We start from the raw sequence: 27649 nt of genomic DNA, 5'->3' as shown, positions 1-27649 counted from the left end.
TTTAAATATCTATGCACCCAACACAGGTTCACCACAATATATAAGGCAACTGCTAACAACCTTAAAAGGAGAAATCAACAATAACATAATCATAGTGGGGGACTTTAACACCCCACTTATAGCAAAGGACAGATCAACCAGACAGAAAATCAATAAGGAAACACAGGCCCTGAAGGAAGCATTAGACCAGATGGATTTAGTAGATATTTATAGGACATTTCATCCAAAAGCAACAGAATACACATTCTTCTCAAGCACACATGGAACATTCTCTAAGATTGATCATATCCTGGGCTACAAATCCAACCTCAGTAACTTTAAGAAAATTGAAATCATATCAAGCATCTTTTCCGACCACAACGCTATATAACTGGACATCAACAACAAGAAAAAAACTGCAAAAAACACAAACACGTGGAGACTCAACAACATGCTACTAAACAACCAATGGATCACTGAAGAAATCAAAGAGGAATTTTAAAAATACCTGGAAGCAAATGACAACGAAGATAAAACACTCCAAAACCTATGGATGCAGCAAAAGCCGTTCTAAGAGGAAAGTTTATAGCAATACAAGCCCACCTCAGGAAACAAGAAAAAGCCCAAATAAACAAGCTAACTTTACATCTAAAGCAGCTCGAGAGAGAAAAACAGACAAGACCTAAAGTTAATAGAAGGAAAGAAATCATAAAGATCAGGTCAGAAATCAATGAACTAGAAACAAAGAAAACCATAGAAAAGATCAATGAAATGAAAAGCTGGTTCTTTGAAAAGATCAACAAAATTGATAAACCCCTAGCCAGACTTATCACGCAAAAAAGAGAGAGGATTCAAATCAATAAAATTAGAAATGAAGAAGGAGAAATAACAACAGACATAACAGAAATACAAAGGATCATAAGAGACTACTACATGGAACTATCTATCTGACAATAAAATGGAAAACCTAGAAGAAATGGACAAATTCTTAGAAAAGTGCAGTCTTCCAAGACTAAACCAAGATGAAATAGAAAAGATGAACGGACCCATCACAAGAACTGAAATCGAAACTGTGATTAAAAAACTTCCAATAAACAAAAGTCCAGGACCAGATAGCTTCACAGGGGAATTCTATCAGACATTTAGAGAAGAGCTAACACCTATCCTTCTGAAACTATTTCAAAAAATTGCAGAGGAAGGGATATTCCCAAACTCATTCTATGAGGCCACCATCACCCTGGTACCAAAACCAGACAAAGATACCACAAAAAAAAATTTTTTTTCAGGCCAATTTCACTGATGAACATAGATGCAAAAATCCTCAACAAAATACTAGCAAACTGCATCCAACAATACATTAAAAGGATTGTACATCATGATCAAGTGGGACTTATCCCAGGGATGCAAGGGTTCTTCAATATCTGCAAATCAATCAGTGTGATACACCACATTAACCAACTGAAGAATAAAAACCATATGATCCTTTCAATAAACGCGGATAAAGCCTTTGACAAAATCCAACACCCATTTCTGATAAAAACCTTTCAGAAAGTGGGCATAATGGGAACCTACCTCAACATAATAAAGGCCATATGTGACAAACCCACAGCGAACATCATTCTCAATGGTAAAAAGCTGAAAGAATTCCCACTGAGATCAGGAACAAGACAAGGATGTCCACTCTCACCACTACTCTTCAACATAGTTCTGGAAGTCCTAGCCACAGCAATCAGAGAAGTAAAAGAAATACAAGGAATCCAAATTGGAAAAGAAGAAGTAAAACTATCCCTATTTGCAGATGACATGATACTATACCTAGAGAATCCTAAAGACTCTACCAGAAAAGTGTTAGAGCTCATCCACGAATTTGGCAAAGTCACAGGATACAATCAATACTCAGAAATCGATGGCATTTCTGTACACTAACAATGAAAGAGCAGAAAGAGAAATTAGGGAAGCAATCCTGTATACCATTGCATCCAAAAGAATAAAATACCTAGGGATAAACCTACCTAAAGAAACAAAAGACCTGTACTCTGAAAACTATAAGACACTGATGAAAGAAATCAAAGACGACACAAATAGATGGAAAGATATACCATGCTCGTGGATTGGAAGAGTTAATATTATCAAAATGACTATACTACCCAAGGCAATCTACAAATTCAATGCAATCCCTATCAAATTACCAAGGACATTTTTCACAGAACACAAACAAAATATTTTAAAGTTTGTTTGGAAGCGCAAAAGACCCAGAATAGCCAAAGACATCTTGAAAAAGAATAGTGGAGCTGGAGGAATCAGGCTCCCAGACTTCAGACTATACTGCAAAGCAACAGTCATCAAAACCGCATGGTACTGGCACAAAGACAGACATATAGATCAGTGGAGCAGGATAGAAAGCCCAGAATTAAACCCACGCACCTACAGCCAACTCATCTATGACAAAGGAGGCAAGAATATACAATGGAGAAAGGACGACTTGTTCAATAAGTGGTGCTGGGAAAACTGGACAGCCACATGGAAAAGAATGAAATGAGAACACTCCCTAACACCATACACAAAAATAAACTCGAAATGGATTAAAGACCTAGATATAAGACCAGACACTATCAAACTATCAAAACATAGGCCAAACACTCTCTGACATCAACGACAGCAACATCTTCTCAGATCCACCTCTCAGAGTATTGACAACAAAAACAAAAATAAACAAATGGGACCTAATCAAACTTCAAAGTTTCTGCACAGCAAAGGAAACCCTAAACAACACAAAAAGACAACCCACAGAATGGGAGAAAATCTTTGCAAGTGAATCGACTGACAAAGGATTAATCTCCAAAATTCATAAACACCTTCTGAAGCTCAATACAAAAAAACCAAACAAGCCTATCAAAAAAATGGGCAGAAGATCTCAACATACAGTTCTTCAAAGAAGACATACAGATGGCCGAGAAACACATGAACGGATGTTCATTATTAGAGAGATGCAAATCAAAACGACTCTGAGGTACCACCTTACACCAGCCAGAATGGCCATCATCCAAAAGTGTACAAACAATAAGTGCTGGAGAGGGTGTGGAGGTAAAGGAACCCTAGTACACTGTTGGTGGGATTGCAAATTGGTGCAACCACTGTGGAAAGCAGTATGGCGATTCCTCAGAAAACTAAACATAGAACTCCCATTTGATCCAGCAATCCCACTCCTGGGCATCTACCCAGAGAACACCATGATTTGCAAAGAGACATGTACTCCAATGTTCATTGCAGCACTATTTACAATAGCCAAGACATGGAAACAACCTAAATGTCCACCGACAGAGGAATGGATCAAGAAGTAGTGGTACACATACACAATGGAATATTACTCAGCCATTAAAAAGAATGAAGTACCAGCATTTTTTGCAACATGGATGGACCTAGAAACTATCATGCTAAGTGAAGTCAGCCGAACAATGAGACACCAACATCAAATGCTTTCACTGACATGTGGAATCTGAAAAAAGGACAACCTGAACTTCTTTGCAGAACAGATGCTGAATCACAGACATGGAAAAACTTATGGTCTCCGGAGGAGACAGTTTGGGGGGTGGGGGGATGTGCCTGGGCTGTGGGATGGAAATCCCATGAAATCAGATTGTTATGATCATTATACAACTACAGATGTGATAAATTCATTTGAGTAATAAAAAATTTTAAAAAAAAGTTAGGGATGAAAATCAGCCACCTGTAGTTCTATCTGATCGCATAGTCTTTAATGCTCATATGTATAAAATACTGTGGTTTTATTTTATTTCATTTTTATTTGCTTTTTATGGCCGCACCCGAGGCATATGGAAATTCCCAGGCTAGGTATTGAATCTGAACTGCAGCTGCCAGCCTTCACCACAGCCACAGCAATGCCAGGTCGGAGCCAAGACTGTGACCTACACTGCAGCTCATGGCAATGCCAGATCCTCAATCCACTAAGCAAGGCCAGGGATTGAACCTGTGTCCTCATGGATACTAGTTGGGTTCGTTTCTGCTGAGCCACGATGGGAACTCCCTGTATATATATTTTAAACTGGTAATACATGTACTTAGCACAAAATTCAAACAGCACAAAATGATATTAAGGAAAATATCCTTACATTCACCTTCACCCTGAAGTGAGCCAGGCAATTGTGATCACAAGGGATATTTTATGAAATGCTTTACTCTCACTGCAAATAAAAACACTTCCCTTCTCCATCTGGACTGACTAGATGTTCTTCCTCATAGCAGAATGCATGCCTCTAAAGTAGTGAGTAGACTCCAGGCATGGAGAACAGACCTGTGGTTTTCAAGAGGCATGGGGGTGAGGGGAAAGTAGGATGGACTGGGACTCTGGGGTTAATAAATGCAAACTATTACATTTAAAATGGATAGATAATGAAGTCCTACGGTACAGCACAGGGACTTATATCCAATTTCCTGGGATAGACTATAATGGAAAATAATATTTTTTTTCAAAGAATATAGGAGTTCCCATCGTGTCTCAAGGTTAACAAACCTGACTAGTATCCATGAGGACATGGGTTCATCCCTGGCCTCGCTCAGTGGATTAAGGATCCAGCGCTGCCGTGAGCTGTGGTGTAGGTCACAGACGTGGCTCAGATCTGACCTTGCTGTGGCTGTGGTGTAGGCCGACAGCTACAGCTCTGACTCAACCCCTAGCTTGGGAACCTCCATATGCTGCGAGTATGGCCCTAAAAAGACAAAAGATATATATATATATGTATGACTGATGAGATTGGGCGCATTCAGGGTGGTATGGCTATAGACTATACTAATGACTGAATTGCTTTGCTATCTAGCAGAAAATGGCACAACATTGTTAACCAACTATACTTATTTTTTTATTTTTTATTTTTATTTTTTGTCTTTTTGCTATTTCTTGAGCCGCTCCCGCGGCACATGGAGGTTCCCAGGCTAGGTGTCCAATCGGATCTGTAGCCACCGGCCTACGCCAGAGCCACAGCAAATTGGGATCCGAGCCGCGTCTGCAGCCTACACCATAGCTCACGGCAACGCCGGATCTTTTTAACCCACTGAGCAAGAGCAGGGATCAAACCCGCAACCTCATGGTTCCTAGTCGGATTCGTTAACCACTGCACCAGGACGGGAACTCCCAACTATACTTATTAAAAAATAAAATCTAAAGTAATAAGTGGCCTCTGTTATTATCAGCATATAAGATCCATTATGATCCTTATTTCTAGTGTTCCTTTTTTTTTCATTTTTAAAAGTTTTATTGAAGTATAGTTGGTTTACAATGTTGTGATAATTTCTGCTATACCACAAAGTGATTCGGTTATACATGTAGATACATCCATTCTCTTTCAGATTATTTTCCCACACAGATTATCACAGAATATTAGGTAGAGTTCTCTGTGCTATATAGCAGGTTCCTGTTGGCCAATCCTTCCATATACTTCAGTGTGCCTATGCCAGTCCACAACCCCTAGTCCATCCCCCCCCTGCCACCCCAACTGTCCACTTTGGTAACCATGAGTTCTTCAGTCTAGTCAACGTTAGATGCTTTCTCAAAAAATTGTTTAGTGAAAACTTCTGCCAAAAAAAAAAAAAAAAAGTGTCCATTTTACAGAACTTTGACCCCCTTGGCATAAGAAAATTGCTTCTGGCAAGCTGAGTGTCTAAAGCAGAGGCTCTTTTAAAATTTGCTTTTCTTTCATTTTTAACCTTTTTTTGAATAGGTAATACATTCATTTGCATAAAATGTGAAAAGCACAAAAGGTTATGCAGTAAAAAGTCTAAAAAGTCTCTCTCTGTTTCAGGCCACCAAGTTCCCCTCCCCAAAGTCACTATTTTGTACATCTTCTGAAATATACTTCCAAAAACATTTAAGCCATGTGTAAGAAAAGTCATACACACAAAATATTTCAATTATGTATTTATTATATATCTGTTTGCTTATTTAAATCGAGAATTCTTGACCACACATGCTCATCAAAATCATGTTGGCAATTTTTAGGCAATCCATTGTGTCTGCACCCTAGGAGAACTTATTCATTATTTGTAACTGTACTTTTTTTTTTTTTTTTTTTGTCTTTTTAGGGCCACATCCATGGCATATGGAAGTTTGAATCAGAGCTACAGCTACTGGCCTACACTACAGCCCCAGCAGCAGCAGATTTAAGCCACATCTGTGACCTACACCATAACACACAGCAATGCCAGATCCTTAGCCCACTGATTGAGGCCAGGGATTGAGCCTGCATCCTCATGGATGCTAGTCAGATTTGTTAACCACTGAGCCACAAGGGGAACTCCTGTAATTGTATTTTGAAAAAAAAATTGCCCTTGGTTGTTCTGGTGGGCTCCCCTAGGCTCCCCTAGTTGTGAACCACCAGCCCAAGACAACCATTCATACCTGGGAAAGCCATCAGGAAGCCAGGGGGCCCACGTCCAGGCAACTTGGGCAGGCACTCTGTAAGCAATCAGTTCCACCATCCAGGATTAAGGGCATCTGCAACCACTCAGCTGATAAGTCTAAAGGTAAATTGTCCCTTAAAAGGGACTGTCTCCATATTAATATAATCAGTGCTGCAATTACCTGTGTGTAAATCACTTAGTTCTCTGGCCTGATTTTTCTAAACATATCCTACTTTCTTTCTTCTGATTTTTATACTTGTTCATCATAGAAAATACAGTAAGATATAAAGAAAAAAGACTAGGTACCCATAATTATATAGCCCAGAGATGACTACTGTTAACATTTGTTTTATTTTACTTTTTAGATTGTGCAAGTCACGTGTGAACACTTCTGGAGTATTTAAGCAAATCCATCTAGACGTTATCTGTATTTATCTCAGTACATAATACTAATGGGTAAAGGATAAGGAAGGACCTAATGTACACGTGCATGTGCGCGCGCACACACACACACACACACACACACACACACACACATTATACCCAACAAAAACTACAGTGATTACTTAATACCATATCTATTCTGCATTGACAATTTCCCGAATTTTCTCACGTTTCTTTCTAGAGTTCATTACCAACATTCTGAAAGATACTCCACCAGTCTTTGGCCCCTCCTTCTCCCCCGTGTAATTGTCTAGGATACTTGGATACCATAAAGTACACATAGCCTTTCCCTCTCTTATCTTGCTAGCTTATGCTGGTGTATCTTATTTTGTAGCTTTGTTTAAATGGTTACATAATATTCCTAGGTAGAAATGTCAAAATATATCGATCATTTCATAATGATGGGCTTTTAGGTTGTCTCCTTCTTTTATTATTATTATCATAAATAATGCTATGGTAGATAGACATCTCTGTTTCTCAAGAATAAGACTAGATATGGATTTACTGCGACAAAGAAGTCACCCTTCCACCTTTCTTCTTCTCTCCTAAGTGGCAAGAATGGATGGCCTCAGATGAGCTATTCATCCCCTACCCTCTGCAATGTGCAGAGATCCTCTGTCCTATAGCTAAAATTTTAATAGTATACAAATTAATTTCTTTCTTTACCCAGGGGTATTTTGCACCGCAGTTATCTTGGCAGGTTTGTCATTTTAAAGAACATTTCATTAAAACAATTATAGATTTACATGCAGTTTGTAAGAAACACTACAGAGATCCCTGTAAACTTTGCCAGGTTTCCCTCAAGACTAAATTTAGCAAATTCCTGTACACTATCACAACCAGGATGTTGACATCGATGCAACTCACCAGGCTTACTCAGACTTCCCCACTTTTACCTACACTTAAACATGGATAAACTAAGTTTGATGCAATCTCATCGCATGTGTGGGTTGATGTATTCACCAGCACAGTCAAGAGTGGTTCCAATGACACAAAGATTCATCATATTGCCTTATTAAAATATATCACACCCCCTCCCTTCACATTTTAAAAAGGCTCTTGAGTATTTCAAATTACTTCCTGGAAAGGCATTACCAGAAATGAGTATCATTCTAAAAATGTCCTACATTACAAAGGGGACAATATTTTCATTCTCCTACCTTTATTTAACATAACAAACTTTAACAGTCTTATTTTAATACACTTATTATCAAACTGGGTTTCAAAGAGTATTGCAAATCCTCTCCTAGAGGATACAGGGCATAAGTTTCTTCCGTTACTCTGGTTGTCCAGTACTTCAAAACATTATTTTCAGCAAAAAATCACTGAAGCTGCCAAATGCAATAAGCATACAGACTTCTACCTTTTACAAAGCTAGTACTAACTTTATAGAAACTCTACTCCTGGGGTTGAGGCAAAAATATTTTGCCAAATGGGGTTTTTTTTTTCTAGCCAAGGGCAGACTGGAAGACTTTGCTAAAATTATTTCCAAAAGGAATCTAAATCAAAGGAAACTTACTTTCTCTAAGTACATTTTAATGAAAAATAATTTTATTTTCTTTGAGGGGAGGCAATCTCTGCAGGGAGGGGCCCTCAGAGTCTCTCTCTGGGAAATGAGCATATTCTTTCTGCTTTTTACCGGTCAGAGTAACTCAAGTCATCATGGTGCTGGCCTCTTTTGTGGGGTCAGAGTTCTTGCTGTAAATCAGTGGGGATCCACCTTTAATTATTAGCTAACATTTCTCCAAAAGGGAGCACACTGCTGAACTTGAAACTGAGGAGATTATAAACAGCGATATAGGGATGAACTTGGAATAGAAGGGATGAAAATAAGTGTTAGGGGAAAAGTGGAATTAGAAGGGACTCACCTCAGAAACATAGGCTGAGGAGTGACTTGGGCCGGAAACGCAATTTGGGATAAAACATTCCGCAGTTAGCCTGAGAAAAAGAACACATACAATGCATAGAAGAAGCGATGTAATTTTAGCCATGTAGTCATGCACATTTTAGATCTAGAACTCATATATGGAATCTAAGCAAAGAAGATCTGATTCTTAAAAACTCTATATACATATATTGTATATATATATAAAATATACATATATATATATAATATACATATACACACACACACACACACACACATATATATACATATACACTCTTTTCTCTCAGGATCACAAGCAAAAGGCCCCAGTCCACCTTATATCAAAAGCCACATGAAGAATTATGATTTGGAAGCAAAGTTCAGGCCTGAGTTTCTGTAACTTTTTTTTCTTTTGTTTTTTTTTTTTGTCTTTTTAGGGCTGTACCCACAGCACATGGAGGCTCCAAGGCTAGAGGTTGTATCAGAGCTGTAGCTGCCAGCCTATACCACAGCCATAGCCACATCAGATCCCAGCCACATCTGTGACCTACAGCACAACTCACGGCAACGCTGAATCCTTAGGAGGCCAGGGAGCCAAACTGTATCCTCACAGTTACTGGTCAGATTTCTTTCTGCTGAGCAGAAACTCATGGGAACTCTGAGTTTCTGTAATTTTGAACAAACTGTTTATTTTTTAAAGCCACAACTGTGTTTCACAGTTTGTTTTAAAGACATGTAATTGCCTCCTAATCTGCAGTGTTCTGAGTTCAGGGACGAGCATAATTGGAGGCCTAAGACTTCTGATAGTGTTAGACACAGGGTTCCTCTTCTTAGCTGTTAAATACATGGTACAAAACAAAATGAAGTATAAATTAGGCATGTAACGATGAAATACTACTTGTCTCTGTGGTGAGAAATTAGTCATCATGTAAACACTGATAACTAAGTTAACTAAAAGTTGTGAGATGACCTCTCTTGGGAGAAAGGACTATGAGTTAAATCCTCATCTCTCGTGATGGAGCTTAGATAACATCTAAACTGAACAATCAAGAAAGAGCAATTATGCACAATTTTGAATTAAATAACTACAGGGAGAAACAGCTAACTGACTTTTAAGAAGTTGCCTCTTTAAGTGGGGAGGGCTCTTGTTTAAATTATACGCCTTCTATTTGACTTATAAGAAAAAAATCACCCTACTGTATAGCACAGGGAACTATATCCTATCTTGTGATAGAGCATGATAGAAGATATATGAGAAAGAATATATATATATATATATGACTGGTTCACTGCTGTAGAGCAGAAATTGACACATTGTAAATCGACTATACTTAAATAAAATTTCTTTTAAAAAAAGATTAAAGTAGCCATGGTCTCTAATTTTAAAAAAATAATTTACCTGTACTTCCTTTACTAAAAGTTAAAAAAATCTATATATCTTTATCTACATATATGGATCCAAGAGAATAAGGGTAAGTAGAGTGCCTTTAATGATTATTTTAAGTCCTTGAGTGTTACAGCTAAAGTCATGTTTTGGGAAAAGATAGAAGTGAAGTATGTGAATTCTTGGAGGAAATAAAGGAATCATTACTTTCATCGAAACTTAGTTGGCTTGAATTTTTGCATCTTGATTTCTCTGTAATTCCTGGGCCTTCTGGTGTTCTAGATCAGAGGCTGGTGAACTTTTTCTGCAAAATGTCTGATAGTAAATATTTTAGGTTGGCCAGGTTACATGGTTTCTGTTGCGGCCACTCCCTGTAGTGTGAAAGCTGCCCTAGACGATACATAAGTGAGTGAGTGTGGCTATGTTCCAGGATAACTTTATTTATGGATAGTGAAATGGAATTTCATATAATTTTTATGTGAATATATAATATTCACATATAATTTAATGTTCTTCTTGATTTTCTTCAGTTACTAAAAAGTGAGGAGTTTCCGTTGTGTCTCAGTGGTTAACTAATATGACTAGTATCCATGGGGAATGCAGGTTTAATCCCTGGCCTTGCTCAGTGGGTTAAGGATCTGGCATGGCCGTGAGCTGTGTTGTGGGTTGCAAATTCTGCTCTGATCCTGCGTTGCTGTGGCTGTGGTGTAAGCCGGCAGCTGTAGCTCTGATCGGATTCCCTAGCCTGGGAACCCCCATATGCCATGGGTGCAGCCCTGAAAAGACAAAAAAAAAAAAAAAGGTGAAAAATCAGTCTTAGTTCCTGGACCTCATGAAAGCAGGTGGTAGGCAGGATTTGGCCAGCAGGCTGTAATTCGCAGGACCCTGCTCTAGATTGAACACATTTGAGTGGTTCCCTGCTAGTGAGCAAAGAGCTGTAGCCATCTGAGCTGCACAGAGGGATTGGCACAGAAGAGGTCAGCATTGGCCCTCAGCCTTCACAGCTATGGGAATGATCTTTAATGAGGCTTTAAGGTCCTCATGGACTTTAAAGAGTGAAACTCTGTTTCTTGTCTACTTCTTCCTTATTCTCACTTATTTCTACTGTCTAATTATAGAAACATCCCTGTGAATGAAGCTGTATTTCAGTGAGTCCTTCACTGTTATAAATTTCATTACCAGACACAGGAATAGTAAGAAGGCCATGGACATAGACACCTGCGTTCCCTTTGCTCCAGGAGAGCTGGATTGGGCCACCTTGGCTCCAGCAGCTACTGGGGGGTTGGGCACAGAGGCTTCAGAGATGTCAGGCCCTGTCTCCACCCACAGGGTACCCGCTCAGGTAAGTCCTGGGAGTGGGATCCTGCCTGCCCTAAACACAGAACCACAAGTCCCCTTTCTTGTCACCATAGGTGCCATTGACGTGGAGGACACAGATCCTCCCTACATGGCTTTGTTCCCTTCAGTCTAACTGTGTTGGGTGTTAGAATATAGAGATGACCGAGACCTCCCTGTCCTTAAACCTAGAGACTTGAGGGATGCATGTCGATAAGTATTTGAAGCACTTTGGACAAAGAGCGCCAACATATGTGGAACCCACAATGGACAGGGGAGTAGTGGAGAAAGAGGGTCGAAGAGGTGGTCAGAGGCCAAATCACCCAAGTCCCTGCCTATGTCCTGCCCAGAAACTGGTCCTGAAGTGGTGGAAGGTTATTGAAGTGTGGGCTGTAATCAGAGCTGAGGGTGGACAGTTCAGTGGGCCTTAGTTCAGGGCAGATAAGGAGACTGGAACTAGATCAGTGCAGTGGAGGCTGAAAAGAGGGGACAGTGGAGAGATTTAGGAGGTAGAATCTGAAGGAGCTTATCTGCAAAAAGCCAAAGACAATTCTGCGGGATCACCCCTCCCCCCCAGTTTGGGGGGGCTTGAGTGTCTAGGAATCACAGCAGCTCTGATTGTCGAGATGATGATAATAAAAGAGAAAAGGTCTTTGGGGATCCTTGGGGTGGGGAGAAGAGTGGTGGTGGAGCCTTTGGTTAGACATGACCAGTGAAGTCACCCAAGTGCAGATGTCTTGTAAGTAAAGTTCAGGAGTGAAGTCTGGGCTGGAGGCAGAGATGGGAAAGTCAAGTGAAGACCAGTTGCTGATCAGCTTGTGCCTGGAGCTGAGACCAGCCAGGGAGAAGGTACAGAGTAGGGAGATTGGAGAAGCAAGAACTCCTCAAAGACCATCAACAATGGCACTAGGGAACCACAAGAGATGGGTGTGCCCACTTCAAGGATGGAGTTTGCAGAAAGGATGTGAGGAAATCAAGATGTATGTGTCCATAGATATGTATTGATGAGGATGAGGATGTTGATTTCGAAGTTGTTTATAATATTAAAAAGTTGACATTGCTTCAATATCCAACAGCAGGGACTAATCATGGCATGACCCTATGGTAAACTACCATGCAACTGTTAAAACATGAACATGTTACATAACATTATATATATATAATATATAATTATATATAATTTTTATATAATTTATATAAATTAATTATATACACTTATATATGGAAATAAATTATATATATAGGCAGCAAATACACCAAAGTGAATAATAGAAAATTCTATTTTAGTATTTATTTTTTATCTTTTTGGTATCATTTATGTTTTCCTATTTGCTTTTTCTCTTTTTCCAGTTATATACTGTGAACTTTTATTGCACTGATAAGCAAACTTGTCTAAGTAGGCAGGACAGCACTGCAAAGGTGCCCCTTGGGTCTAGTAACAGGGACGCCATTAACCTGGCAGTGCCAACGCTGCTTGAGGATTGAGTGGGAACAAAGGAGGTAGAAGCTGCAAGTGTAGAAAGAGAGTGGGCTCTACAGGGAAAGTGAGACTAAGGGGCCACATGCAGAGAGGATGAGGTGTCAGGAGAGCATCAGGTGGGAGAGCCTTGACCAAGTTCATGCGTTGAAGAAAAGAAAGTCTCTGGGGGAGAGGTTGAGGGTTACAGGTATGAGAGGGGATAATTGATGGGGCAGCGTCTCAAAGGGAAGGAAGGAGGAGGGGTCTAGAACTTATTTTAGGAAAGACTTGGGGGCAGGATATGGGGAAAAGGATGGAAAGAAGCAAAGAAATTCATGGATATGTGAGTATGGGGCACAAAGATGGAGCAGGGTGCCCACTGAGGCATTTTGGGGTGAGTGACTTCATGTCTGGGATTTGCTTTTAAATACTCTGATGCAGATGGGGTCAGGTGTGGGGGTTGGGATAGATGAGACCAAATTAGAAAATTGCTGATAACTGCCGAGCTGGGTAATGGTGGTCCACCATGTAATTCTGAATACTTTTGTGAACTTTCAAAACTTTCCAAAATTAAATTAAAAGGAAACAAAAAAACAAAAACGCTCCTATTTGAGGATACCAGCTGAGTCTGATTTGCCTCCTGCCTGTGGCAATTAACCCAACTGCTAACATTTACCTGTTCCTGCAGCCCAAACAGTAGATGCTTTGGCTTCCTGGCTACCTTATTCTTATCCTAGCCCCTCTGGGCAAGAAGGGTCCCAAGGTAAGTCACTACTATAAACAGATGGCTGTTTCTGCAGCAAGGGTTCAGGGCCAGACTAGTCACCGTAGAAAAGAACGAAACCTTGAATGCAGATCTCCCAGGTCATCTTGGGCCAAAAGCATCAAAACATGCAATAAACATGCACCACTCTGAGCCCCCACCCCACCCCACTCCCACCCCAGTATCATGCTCTCCAGGTTCTGTGGACTGAGGGGTCTCCGGGCTTGAGCTTGTGGTAGAATAATAATTTGGGGAAGAATAATTGCATTTGAGCATGGTTCCTAGTCCCAGGAGCCGCACATTATACCTACAAATTCATCTCATGTGATCATAGCATGCAGAATAAAACTTTTGACCTTTTATCTTGAGATGGTGCTTTTAAAGATTTTGGCACATAAGGGATGCTCAGTGAGTGCTAATTCATCACCACCATCCCCCCACTGCCTAGAACAGAACTTTCAGGCATCATAAAGTTTTAGGGCTGATACCTCAGAGCTCATTCCCTCCAAGTCACTCATTTTGTAGATGAAGAAACTGGGGGAAGACCGACTGACTTGGCCCAGGTCACACAACTTTTAGTGGCAGGGAATATGACACACTTTTCTCCTTGAACCATCCCAGAGTAAATAAGTCTGTTTGGAACCCTTTGAAAGCCTGAGCCCAAGTGAAGGGTGATGTGGTAAAAGAAACATCATCCAGGATCCCCAGGCAACTTAAAGCAGCTCAACTCCATGTCTTAGCCTTCTTTAAAACCATCAAGAGGATGTCATAAATCTCATAGTAAATCATAAATCACAGAAAAAATGATAAAACCTCTTGCCGTCATCCACTATGTCCACAGTACTTCCAGCTGCCCCAGAACAGCCCTCCCCGTAATTCAAGGTTTCCCCAAGTACTGCCCCTCGCCTGCCCCTCCAGAAGAAAGAACCTCCCTGCTTGGGGTGGGGAGGCACAGGGCACATCCCTTGCCATTTGCAGGCTTGGTTTTTGGCAGGCTGGCAGAGGATGCAAGGCTGTGGACCCTTCCATGATAAAATCCTGTCACACCCTTAGAGGGGTAGCTGGAGGTGAGAGGGCAGGGATGATGAGTGGGGCATTACGTGCCTGAAGTGGGACCTTTTCCACAAATATTCAAGGAAAAACATTGACTTGCAAGCTTCGAGACAAGAATGAAAATATACTGAGAAAGCAAAACTGTGGGACATAGAGAAGGTAGTCAAATGGAGATGCCTTATTCATGGACTGGTCCCTCCACAAATGACGAGTGGTCCAGTGCATCCCCCACCCGTGGCTGGGGACTGGGCTACACCTCTGTATACCATTCTAGACCCTCTTCCACTGGCTTTAGAGTTGGCACTGCTAGATGAAGCCTTTTCCTGGCACACACGGCTGTGTCTTATTGGGCCTCCTGGCAACGCTTCCTTTCCAAGTCAGATTCAGATTTGGGGCTGGTCATGCTGGCATCCTGGCTTCCCCCCTTTTTGAGCTGGAGCATTTAGTGGCCAGGGATGGATGAATATCCGAGACATCACCTGTGACTAATTGGGGTGGCTCCTGCCTTCAAGGGATCCTGTAGAGGGCCAACCGTGCCATGCTGGGTTCACAGAGGTCTGTGGAGGGAACACAGGTTGATGCCCTACCACTCTGGGCAGACCTCCTGGAGGATCTGGATGGAGTTGGTGTCATTCAGCCTCTATTTCTCTGTTTCTGTCTATGTGAAAGAAATACAAAGGACTGAATCACATCTACCTTCCTAGAATATATGAGCTTCCAAATTTACACAGAAATAAAAATAAGGCCAACAAGTAAATACACACATTCTGCAGACAACTGCGTAAAGAGCCTTTATCTGGTCTTGCAATTAAGGATTAAAATGTTCTACCCTCACACAAAACCTGCCATGTCTCATCCAGACTAATTACAAAATTCATCAACGTCATCGCTGAGCTCACAGGTCATCAGTTCCTCGTCCACATGGCAGGTGGGGGCGAGCGAGGAATGTCTCCTGACCAGGCAATTCAGCCCCTTACTGAGCTGCTATGGTTAAACAGCAGCCATGGAGGACAAGGGTCCCCCAGGGGCACACTGAGTGGAGAGGAGATGGGGCCAAGAAGTGCCAAGATGTGAGAAGGGAGCATCTCCCATAAGCGCCCACTGTGTTCACATCCTCATTCATTTGGCAAGTCCTTAATGAATGTCTGCTCTGTACCAGGCACAGTTCTAGACACCAGGGGTACAGCCGAGAAAAAAAAAATTCTAGTGGGAAGAGAGAGAACTCAAACAGATAATGTCCTAGCACCGAGTAATGAGGATGGGGGAGGGAAAGCAATGGGGACATTGTCCAGGAAGTTCTTTCCAACTAGGTGGCAATCAAAAGGAGTGAAGAGAGGCTGAGAGACAAGAGAAAACCTGGGTGGGGGGAGACTGAGGGAGCAGGAGTGCTGGGCCCCGAGGTGAGAGCACATTCGCATTTGGAGCATTTGAGCAACAGCAAGGAGGACACAGAGCATCTGCCATGCAGGGCATTTGGGAGCAAGAGATGGGAGATGGGGCTGGTCTGAGGGCCCTTTAGGACTCAGCCTTCACTACGTGAGATGGGAGCCACTGGAAGGTATTAAGTAGATCTGTCTTGGTTTTACAGGGGCAGTGTGGCTGTTCAGGGTAGAATGGAGTAAGGGGGGAAGTTGGGTGTAGCTGGTGACTCACCAGCTCCTGATTTTTCTGTTGTGGCTGTGCCCACAGCAGGCAGACGTTCCCTGTCTGGGGATCAAACCTATGCCAGAGCAGCGACCCAACCACAGCAGTGACAACACCAGATCCTTAACCCACTGAGCCACCAGGGAACTCCGAGATGATGGTGACTTGGACCAGGGTGGTCAGGGTGGGGGTGTGAAAGTGCCGAATCCTAGCCACTAGACAACCAGGGACTTGGTGTGGAGGGGGTATGAAAAGTGGAAGGTTATGGATAAGTTTTAAGAGAGAACCCACAGCATCTGCTGACAGGTTGCCTGTGAGATGTGAGAAAAGAGAAGGTGCCAAAGACAACTCTAAGACCCTTAGCCTGAGCTACTGGAAGAATGGAGCTCCCACTGAGCCTCCAGAAAGGACACAGCTAAATGAGGCTGATCCAAGGGCTGGGGCACCAGCGGCTCACGGAAGCAATGCTGAAAAACCGCAGTGTATTTTTGACGAATATGCCTACTTGTTCTAGTGAGGAAGAGGCTGCAAAGTGGTGGCCCATAGGCTGATTCTGGTGGGCAGACGGGCTGGGTTTGGTTCTCATCGTATTTATTAAGCAACCAATTTAGTTGCTGGTGTTTAAAACTCATGACATTTTATGTAAAAATCTGTATTTCCTGTTCCTTCACCAAAGTGGAAGATCTGGCAACCCCGCTAACAGGTGATTGGCTCTGAATGACAGCTGGTCCCTCTGGCAGAGCATCTCTGTTCAGAGGGCAGCCACATCTCTACTTCCTAGTGTCTTACAGCTGCTGACAACCTAACTGTCCCTGGTCTCCTCATTTGAAAATAGAAATAACAGTGGTACCTACCTCCTGGGATTGTTAGGAAAAGTAACAAAGATAACTCATGTAGAACAAGGAGAAGAGTGTCTATTAAGTGTTCGAAAATGTTTGCTATTATTACTGTTACTATTACTATTGTTATTAGTATTACTGTTTTTATTATTAGCTGTCTGGTCTTATAGGGCTTTGAGTTTGTTACACTCCCAATGAGAATTTCAGAAAGCTGGAAGAGGGCTCTAACAGGGGCTGAGAGGTGAGTGAAGCTTCCCTTAATAAACTATGGCACCAAACCAGAAAGCAGCACAGCCCCCAGACACTTAGAAAACTGTGTCTGCCCAAGCTCTATCAGCCCCTCAGATCAGGGTTCATTTCTCTTCTTCCGCAGAGCTCACGGCACAGTGGCCCCAATCACCTGGTGACTCATCTAATAGCCCAGTGAGTTCGCCCAGCTTGCAGCATCACAAATTACATTTGCAGCCTCCTTATCAGGCAAGCTAGGAAATTAAACCTAAACGGCTATGGTGTTGCTAAGTAATATGGCTGCGTACACAGACACCCGAGGCTCAAACCATCATAGCCCCATTAAAACATCATTTCCCACTGTGGCTAATAAGGTTTGAAATCTTCAAAGGAAACCTGCTGTTCTTTTTTAAGGTCAGAAAATGGGATAACTTGGTTATAAGCAAAAGATAGAATTTCCCTCCCTAGATGCTAGGGGTGTGTGTGGGTGTGTGTGTGTATGTGTGTGTGTTGGAAATCTACAGTCTCATGGCTGATGGGGGCAGAGGGTGGGGGGGAGATCAGAGGCAGCCACCTTGCCCTTCTGGACCCCTCTGCCCTGGACCATGAGGACCTGGTCAAATCCACCGCTGTGTCTGGCACTTGGCCCTCTGGAGGTGTTTGCACAGTGGCTGTCTGCTTCCCTCTGCGGGAGCTGTGGTGATGGGAGCATTCCTGGAACTTCTCCCTCAGGGCAGTTTTTGTTTCAGGGAGCTTTTGTCTTTCTACAATAGGCTCTTGAGCCCAGAGGGGGGAGCCCGGCCTGTGGGATGCTTGTGTAGCTGGGCTGGACCAGCGGTTTCCTCTGCTCATTTCTTTCCAGTCAAACCATCTGTGTCCATTTCAGGATTTGGCTTCTCACAGTCCCACCAAGGTTAGAGCTTGAGGGCACAGCTCAAGTGAGGCAGTAGCTTCTTAGCCACCTCAGTTCACGCAGGTAGAGACTTAGTATGACCATACCCAATGTAGCTTTTCTGCACCCCCACAATTACGCTGGACAGGGAAGTTGTGCAACCAATTTGGGCCATGTGGTCAGGAGGCAGGAGCATCCAGAGCCCATGGCCCTTCCCAGGGCCACTCTCTGAAAGGACCCCCTCCATCTTCCCTGACTTGGACACCTGGGATCAGGTGGGAGGGTGAAGTCTCTCGTCTTTCAATCATATTGTGAATCACATCTCCACAAGGCTGGGGGTGTTTTTCAAGACTCATTCAGATGGGTTGGGACTCATATGATTGCTGGTTACTGAGAAGCTGGTGGGGCTTGAAGGTGTCTGGAGGGTGACGACCACAGCACAGGGATGTGGTCAGATCTGAGCTCCATCCTCCAGCAGCTCTTGATAATTTGGCCCAGCAAGTCTCCACCTTCACCCAACAGGAGTGGAAGAGAATTCCTTCTGGTGCTTGTGTGATAAGACTTGTCTGTGCCAGAGGGGACAAAAATTGTCAGATTAGGGATGTCTCCCAGTCAAACTCTCCCAAAGGATGCATTCTTCCCAGCCAATGGCTGGCTGCAGGCACGGAGCCACCTCCCTGGAGAAGAGCTGTGCTCCTCTTGAACCAGACTGCCCTGGGGTTACCAGGGCTGGCCATCGGTCTGATGGTGTTTCCAACATCCTCCATCTCACCCTCACGTAGGGGCATCAGGAAACACTTTCCAGAGCAGAGGTCAGATTTTGGTTCAGCCTTCTGTTTCAACAGATAGTTGAGCTAAGATATTGTCATTCAGTCACTAACCACCAACACATCTCATTTTGTAATGCTTTGTTAGCCGAGTCCAGCCATGAGCCGTGATTTGCTTCATGGGATGTGCTGTGGCGCTTGAGTCTCATTGGTTCTCATAGAACGATTTTTGCCAACTGTTTTCACTACTAACTGGCTACTTATTAAGTTAAATCAAGAGCTGTGTGATTTCTATCTCCCTCTCCTACTCTTTCCGTGGAAGAAACTGCTGGCTATTGCTTGAATGAATACGTGTGTTTGGATGTTTCCTTCTGTCCCTTCCTTCAAAGGGGAAGACTGGTAAGAATCCTAGAGACCGTGATGCCCCTTAAACAGTGATATCCTTTTACAAAATCCAGATAATAAACTATTGCATATTCATGGTGGTAAATGCTGAAAATATAGAAAAGCACTATAAAGATGATAAAGATCACCCATAACCCACTGTTAACCTGTGGAGAACCACTGCTAACCTTTGAAAACATCTATCTTGGGATATATATATATATTCACATTAGTTAGGGCAGTGGATTTGAGAGAAACAGAAGCTGGAGCAGTGAAATTGCAAGCAGGTTTATTGACCAACAGAGTGACCGGGAGCACTGAGCAGAGAGAACTCAGGCTCCCCAGTGTTGGGAGAGAATCAGGTTGTATAGGCAGGGGGTCATGTGCTGAGTTCTACAGGTCTGGGGTGGTGGTCGAGATCATGACATAAAATTTACCTTTCTCCTTGGGGCTGTCTTTGTCCTTGGAAAGTCAACCACTTTGTGCGCTTGGTTGTTTCGCCTGTGGAGGTCCAATAAGGTAGAGACTGCAGGTCTGGGTCTGGGTGGGTCAATGAGTCATGCAGACTTATTCTTTTTTAGGTCTTCCTTTTAGTTTCCACCTAAGAACATTTATATATAGGTATATATGTATAATTCTTCATGGCTCTACCCACAGCATTTGGAAGTTCCCGGGCCAGGGGTCAAATCTAAGCTGAAGCTGCAACCCACGCCACAGCCATGGCAATGCCAGATTCCCAACCCACTGTACCGGGCTGGGGATTGAACCTACACCACCAGAGGTAGCGCTGGATCCTTAACCCACTGTACCACAGTGGCAACTCCTATATGTGTCATTTTTAAAAAGGGGATTATACTATTTTATAGCTTACTTTTCCCATTTAACACTGTTATAAACATTGTCCCATGTCATCAAATTATATCATCATTTTGATTATCTATCAGTCATGATATAAACATGTTCTGATTTGTTTAACCAATTCCCTATGTCGTGAACTTTAGGTTGATTCCAACATATATCTACGTTTGCCATTATAATCACTGCTGTAATGAACATCCTTGAAGTTTCCTTTTTCTACCAAAGCTTACCACATTTTAAAAGACTTTGATTTTGCTAAATTGTTCTCTTGAAAGTACGTATTTCTGACCAGCTGTGTATAGAGGCTTTTTATTGCAATTTAAACTATACTTGTCAATTTTATAAGTGGAGAATGAGCAGCTCCTCGTTAATTTTAATATCTTGGATTCCACGAGGTTAAACATTCTCCTTGCGCTTAATTGGCTGGCACAGAGAGCTTGCGCTCCCCTGCTTCCAGACGATGGGATTTAAGTATCATTAGTTATCACTTAGCAAGATGAAATTGGGGCATGCTGCCAGGGAGCTGAGGGCAGTTAAAGTAGTTGCTATTAGCCTTCAGAGCCTAAAACCAATCTTCCTAAGTGTCTTTTTTCAATCATCATTGAGTGGGCCTTCTAATCTGAGGGCAGAACTGGATGGAGCCTGAGGTGGGACACAAGAGGCGGGCGGCAGCTTCAGGCTGCAGGCAGGGCACCTGGCTACCTAAGAGATTGACTTTCTATATCTCAGTCTTTCCTTCTTTTCTTCCCCTCGTTCATGCAGAAAATCACATGTCAAAATTCTTTCATTGTGTCTTGTGGCATCTGGTCCTTTAATAAGGAGGTAATTAGAGTGTTTGGGGTCAGGGCTGATATTCTGAGTCTGAAGTTGGTGGATAATCTGTCAAGTAGGTAGTTTAGGACCAGTGGTGTATGGATGCCAGGCTTCTAGCGTTTCTAGGTTGGCAGGTCCCCAGGCCCAGATGAGGAGAGAGGTTGGAGCAGGGGAGCCAGGTGTGAGAGATGGTCATTGTGGGCGTGAGATAAGCCCTGCATCAGATTGGTCATCTGTAACATGCAACGTGCGGTGCATGGGGAGGACCAGCAGTCCTGGGGTGGTGTGGCTGGGCTTGGAGGGACAGCGGATACTCTGTGATCCTTTCATGATACAAAACTGACTTTAGCGCAACTCTTTCCAGGGATGGATCTGGTTGACAAAATCATGAGATGTTTTGCCCCAAGTTCTGAAAACAGAGTTTAGGAGGAGAAAAGCAATGGCTGTGGCAAGGACCTGGGAGGTGGGGAGGTCTGAGGGGAGGCTGGCTCCACTCCAGCCGAGGCAGGTGGTGTGAGTTGCTCCCTTGAAGGCCAGGATAGAATGACCCCTTCCATCATCCCCCAGCTGGCAGGTGCTCCCAGAAGGGCTGCTGAGGTGTGAGAGAAATGGCATCATTATCTGGAATGTGGAAGGAGGATGGAGGTTTCATGTATAATTTCCTGTCCTCAGAATCCAATAGAGACATAAATAAGTCCTGAGAGGCAACCGGTAGGAGAACTGAACGTGAATGCCTCTCGTTTCTGAGGTGCTGGAAACTGAGAGGAATTCAAATTACATCTTTCCTGTTGGGTTATGACTCTCAGGTAACTTGGCCAAAGCAAACTGTAGTCAGCTGACATCAAGGGCCCTGCAAGGTGATATAACACCATGAGGATGAAGACTTTTCACAGTGGAAAAAGCAGGTTTGCCCTAGGTGAGCTCTGAACTCTCTTGAGGTGATAATCCTGGACTCTCCACAGTTCCTTGAGAGGCAGAGGCTACGGATACCAGAGCATCACGACAGGGATGTATGTCAGCCCTCCTCACCAGGAAGGGACCTGGGGTCTTTTGATGAGTGCCCAGAGGAGAGAATTTGGAAGGGGCTGGGTGGCACACATAGGTGGCTGCTATGGAGAGGAGAACTGCCTCTTGGAAGAATCCAGAGGCATTTGGTTGCACTTAAGAGGTGTGCTGGCATTTATTATTAATCACACTGAAACTGCTTTGTGTTTTTCATAGGGCTTTTGTGTCGATCTGACTTTATCTTCCTAATATAAAATATTTTCCACAGCTTTATTGCACTTCAATTTTTCAATCAGTATTTGAAGAACTGCTCAGCCTCACGGGAGAGGTAGTTTTATACCAAGCTCAGTGTGTTTTGCAAGTCCTGGCAGTGCGTGCCTAAGCAGTCTGGGATGGACCCCTAGTCCTCATGGGGGCGCTGTGGGGCAACAGTGGGCTGAGTCAGACCACAGGAGATGCCGCTGGAGGCTTAGCTTCCTCTCCACCTTGTCTTCTGTCCAGGATCTGTGTGCAACTAGAGTGGAGACCCTTTCACCGGAGAGCTGTTGTCTTTGCTTGCATGATTTTTTTAGGCAGGTTATTTAAGCTCTTCAGGCCTTAGGTCTCATTTATAAAATGAGGTAATAATAGTATCTGTGTCAAGGAATTCTGTGAAGATTGAGTTAATACCTTCAAAAAAAGCACATAGAGCAGGGAATTTGTACTCAATGCACATTAATTATTATGACGATAATGAAGATGACCGTGAACATTGGATTTCACAGATGGAAGAAGCCTAGGATCCTTAGTTTCCCTGTCTCCTCAGGAAGGTTCCAACAACCTCTCACTTTATACCTTCCTGGCCTTGCCAGGGACATGGTGAAGCGCATAAAGGGAAAGGTTGTTGTTCTATTTACTTCTGGAAGGGGCTGATGGAAGAATAACCAGGCCTTTGAATTTATGAAGTAAAGGTCAAAATAGGAAACCTGACCTTGAGAATTTCATTAATCTCTTCAGCTGCAGTGGAGGCAGCAGAGAAGTGACTCCTCAAGGGACCACCAAAATTGAAAAAGCAGATGCTGTCCTTGAACTCCTGGCTCTGGTACTTATTATCTGAGTGACTCTGGGCCATCTGCATAACTACTCTGAGACTCTGTTTCTTCATTTGTAAAACCAGGAATACACTACAGCGTTGTTTGAATCACTAAATCAGATCTGTAGAGTTCTTTTTTTTTTGCTTTTCAGGACCGCACCCGTAGCATATGGAGGTTCCCAGGCTAGGGGTCTAACTGAAGTTATAGCTGCCAGCCACAACCACAGCCACAGCCATGCCGGATCTGAGCCATGTTTTCGACCTACACCACAGCTCTCAAGGCAATGCTGGATCCTTAACCCACTGAGCAAGGCCAGGGATCAAACCCATATGGTTCCTAGTCAGATTTGTTTCCACTGCGCCACATAGGAACTCCCAGATCTGTAGAGTTCTTGAGTTCTTGAAACCTGGCGAGGTTTCAATAAAAGCCAAGTGTCATGCTTGTGGTGTCTATTATAGACATGTATTATTATGAGCTACCTGAGAGCTTACAATTTACAACTTGGGAACTGGTTACTTTTGCAGCAGGGCTTGTCCTGTGATGGTTCTCTCTTTCACCTGGAAAGATGTTAACACTCAGGGGAGTTCCCCCACTTGGGCTGGACCTGACCCTCTGAGCGTGGTGGTTGTCCATGTGAAGACAGGAGGAAGGTCCTTCCCACCAGGTTGCACAAGGGCTGGGTCCAAGTCAGCCTGCCTCTGCATGGATCAGAAATGGGGACTGGCTCACAGCTCCTATTGGATGAGAAGGACTTTTGAGGAGTTTTGAAGTGTCCAGGCTCAAATCTTCTTCATCACTGGCTCTTTCTGTTGTGCAAATACAGAGGAGTAGAATGGCAGGATTCATGGGGTAGCTGTGTGCTTAACTTTTTAAGAAATCGCCAACAGTTTTCCAACCAGATTGTCCCATTCAACGTCCCCACCTGTTCCAGTTGTATTGTTTCTCCAGCCACGTGTTCTAGTCCTTCTCATATATCAAAGTCAGTTCTTTTCAAACTTTAAAAATATATATATTTTTTAAGACATAGAACCTTTAAAAAGGCTATACCTACACTGCTTAATAAATAAAGCAGATAAGCAGATAGAAGCTTTGGTTGAAGGGTTGGCAGGTGTGAGAAGCCTGAAGGCCTGAGGCACCTCTGCATGATCGAGGGTCTCAGGAGAGCCCAGAGTCATGACCCCGCTGTAGGTACAAACTTGAATCAGCTTTCCTCAGATTGAACTTTCAGCTGAGTCCTGAGTGGGCCAGAGCAGCAGCTGTGCTGGCCAGGCCTGGGCCACCCACATCTCTGTCCATAGGGCCATCCAAACTGCCACCCCGGCTGAGGTCCCCAGAGGCTGACCAGGCACAGCAGCTGGGCTGCAGGTCTGATGTTTCCTGCTGGCTGGAACTGGTCTTTCCACCACCATGAATCTTGCTCCATCTCCAAGATGAATAGCAGAAGTTGTGCGGCTCCAGATACCACATACAAAGAAACAAATAGGGAACATCATCGGCGAAAGAGATTTTAATAAAGATTAAACTGACTCCGTGCATCAATTCTGTCCCTCTCCTTATTGTGATCGTGACAGTGATGCGGGGCATGCAGAAAAAGGCAGTGCCTGAGGAGGTTCACAATCCTGGCATTGACACCCAGTGTAGCCTGAGTGGTGGCTGACAAGAGACAGAGGGGCCTCTGCAGGGGTGTTACAGGGGCACGTGGGCGGGGGGGGGGGGGGGGGGTTGCCCCCCTGCCACCAGCCTCCCAGCCCCCACTGGCTCAGAGCCTGGACCCTGAGGTTTCTCAGGGCACCCGTGAGGGCAGAGGCCTGTGGCTCCAGCTTCACTCAGTAACCCCACAGTGAGGCGAGGAGCTGTATTTCACCAACCTCTCTGCATGCTTCCTCCTCCTCCTTCTACTTTTTATTATGGAAAAATTTAAACATGTATACAAGTAGATAGAATCCTATCCCAACCCTATGTACCCACAGCCCAGCTTCAGTAGTTACCAGTATGGCAATCTTGTTTCATCTCTTCTCCCACTCACGGCTGTCCGTATTATTTTGAATCAAGTCCCAGACAGCCTATTATTTCATCCACAGACGGGTTGGTACATATGGCAAAGGGTGAATTTTTTTTTTTAAATATATTACCATAGTATCATTACTATGCCTAAAAAATGAGCAATGGTTTTACGGTGCTTCTAAAGCAGAGTCAAGAGTGAGGACCAGAGCCCAAAGCCCTCTCCAGTTGGGGGATCACTTCCTCTGGTGGCAGGAGCTGTGCCTGACGTGCTGGAGGAGTCTTGGCTGTCTTAGAGAAAGCTGGCAGGAGCTCTACTTCTACAAATCTCACAAGGAAAAACAGTGCAAAGTCAGGCTGATAGCTTAGGTTGCACAAGGGTCCCCTGAGGCTATTAGGTCCAGGGATCTTGTAATCTTGTAGTAGAAACCTTCCAGTTATTTTTCAAACAAATTCTCTATTTTAACCTAAAAGGTAGCTGCTGTTGGGTTCCTTAGAGAATAGTCCCGGGGGAGAGGGGAGGCTCCCGATAGGATGTCACTCTGCAGGCTCCCTCATATGACCCCAGGTTTGAAATGTCCAGTCAGAAAGCTGGGGTTTGATTTGTGGCCCTGCTATTTAAAGGGCTGTGTGGTTTCCTTGTCTGCTTTTTAAAGATGACAACATGGCTCTGGTCAGCTGGCAGGGGTGCTGGCTTGAAGTAATGATAGTAGCTGCTGTACCCAGTGAGCGAGCTGGGAGGGTGTACCCCCAACTGGTGGGGCTCATGCCCACCCAGGAGCCATCCCAGCAGCTTTCCAGGCCCCTCCCCCAATCCCAGTCTCCACTCACGTTTCTTTTCTTTTTTTTTTTTTTTGGTCTTTTTTGTCTTTTTGTTGTTGTTGTTGTTGCTATTTCTTGGGCCGCTCCCGCGGCATATGGAGGTTCCCAGGCTAGGGGTCTAATCGGAGCCGTAGCCACCAGCCTACGCCAGAGCCACAGCAATGCGGGATCCGAGCCGCGTCTGCGACCTACACCACAGCTCACGGCAACGCCGGATCGTTAACCCACTGAGCAAGGGCAGGGACCGAACCCGCAACCTCATGGTTCCTAGTCGGATTCGCTAACCACTGCGCCACGACGGGAACTCCTCCACTCACGTTTCTTCTGGGTGCCAAGGGCATGCCAGCTGGGCCTCCCTGACACCCAGAGCCCCCAAGGCTGGTAGGCAGCGTAGGCCCTGCTGGGACTCTTACTTCACTCCCTCTGCTGCTGGAACCCTCCACAGTGTGTGGCATGGGTCTCCCTGACTGTCTTCTGAGTCTTGCTGGGGAAGGTGTCCTTGCCTACACATCCCAGTCCCCTCAGAAGCAAGACTGCTTTAGCCTTGACTCACCAGGTGTCCCTGGATTCCAGGGGTAGGGGTGGGCAGGGAAAGAGGAGAGGGGGCTTTGCTGGTAAGGAGGCTGCACTAGGGGACCAAGAGTTGCCAGGGTCTCCTCTCGCTCTGTCTTTCCTTGGAGGCTGGTACGTGTCCAGCAAGACGGACTTGCTGTCATGGAACCCGGTGCACAAGGGTGCAATGGGCCAGAATCTCCAAGGCTCCCTTGCAGCAGAGTCTTTTCCTTTCAGCAGGGGCCAGAATGTGAGCAGATCCTTCCTTGGAAAGGGGCCAAAGGAGGGGTTGGTGACTCTGAAGGCTGGAGACAGAGGTCACCTCTCTGCCTCCTTTTAGATGCTTGAGAGACTGAGGCTGTCCCCAAAGGGTCTTGTCTGTCCGGAGCTAACTGCTTACTGGCTGGTGGGACATTCTAACTCTTGAGCTGGAAAGATTTCCATCCTCTGTGAACCTGGGCTTCCAAGCGGTTCATGAGAGCCTCCGGGCCCAGCTCCAGCAAAGGTGTTTAGCGCCTGCCGGTAGGTCTGAGTCATAACTTTGAGTGTTTGTTGCGGCTGTGGAGTCAGGAGGCCCCGGGTTCCATTCCAATGGTGGGGGGCCAGGGTCAGGTGGTACATTAGAGGCAAGTTTGGTGACATCTCTTAAAATCACAAACGCACATATCCTTTGACCCAGCAATTCCACTTGTGCAAAAGCGACGTAAGTGCAAGGAGGTTCACTGTGGTGTATTTGTAATAGGAGAACACAGGTGACACCGAAATGCACATCAATGGGCAGGTTAAATGACCTGTACAATGGACTCCTGAAAAGAATGAGGCAGCTCTTTGCACTTAATGCTACAGAATGACCTGCAGTGATAGCTTTGAGTGAAAAAGGCAAGGTTGAGAAGAGCCTATAGCGTGCTACCTTTAGTGCTGTTAAAAAAGGACTCCTTTTATATGCATAGAATATGTGCAGATAAGTTGCAAGAAACTAACAACAGGTTGTCCTGGTGTGGTGACCTGGGTGGTCAGTGGTGGAAGGGGATGTGCTTTTACTGTGGATTCCTTTGTAGGATTTGTTTTGTGAC

The 27649-nt window shown here is 44.1% G+C and overlaps 1 protein-coding gene and 1 long non-coding RNA gene across 6 annotated transcripts in view; one reads left to right on the top strand and one right to left on the bottom strand.

Moving 5' to 3' along the window:
• Nucleotides 1-9576, top strand: part of GCH1 (GTP cyclohydrolase 1) — an 83372-nt gene extending 73796 nt beyond the window's left edge. The window contains exon 6 of the mRNA XM_084981615.1: nt 6759-9576. Within this exon, the coding sequence (XP_084837741.1) occupies nt 6759-6840 (82 nt within the window). The 3' untranslated portion in view covers nt 6841-9576. The remainder of the gene's footprint in view (nt 1-6758) is intronic.
• Nucleotides 1-27649, bottom strand: part of LOC106509117 (uncharacterized) — a 66038-nt gene that overhangs the window by 31459 nt on the left and 6930 nt on the right. For 3 of the 5 annotated variants that reach the window (XR_002346956.2, XR_001306386.3, XR_014819396.1), the window contains exon 2: nt 8706-8775. This is a non-coding gene — a long non-coding RNA (uncharacterized LOC106509117). Of the gene's footprint in view, nt 1-8705; nt 8776-19889; nt 20031-27649 lie in introns of those variants that run through there. The other 2 variants (XR_002346957.2, XR_014819395.1) reach the window with 1 other exon arrangement.

This window comes from Sus scrofa, chromosome 1 (genome assembly GCF_054392235.1).
Source record: "Sus scrofa isolate SSC_HxYL_T2T_F1_AM1 chromosome 1, Sscrofa_HxYL_maternal_Yorkshire_Landrace_v2.0, whole genome shotgun sequence".
Taxonomy (NCBI): Eukaryota; Metazoa; Chordata; class Mammalia; order Artiodactyla; family Suidae; genus Sus; species Sus scrofa.
The sequence above is the reverse complement of the archived record's forward strand: the minus strand, read 5'-3'. Positions and strand labels throughout refer to the sequence as shown.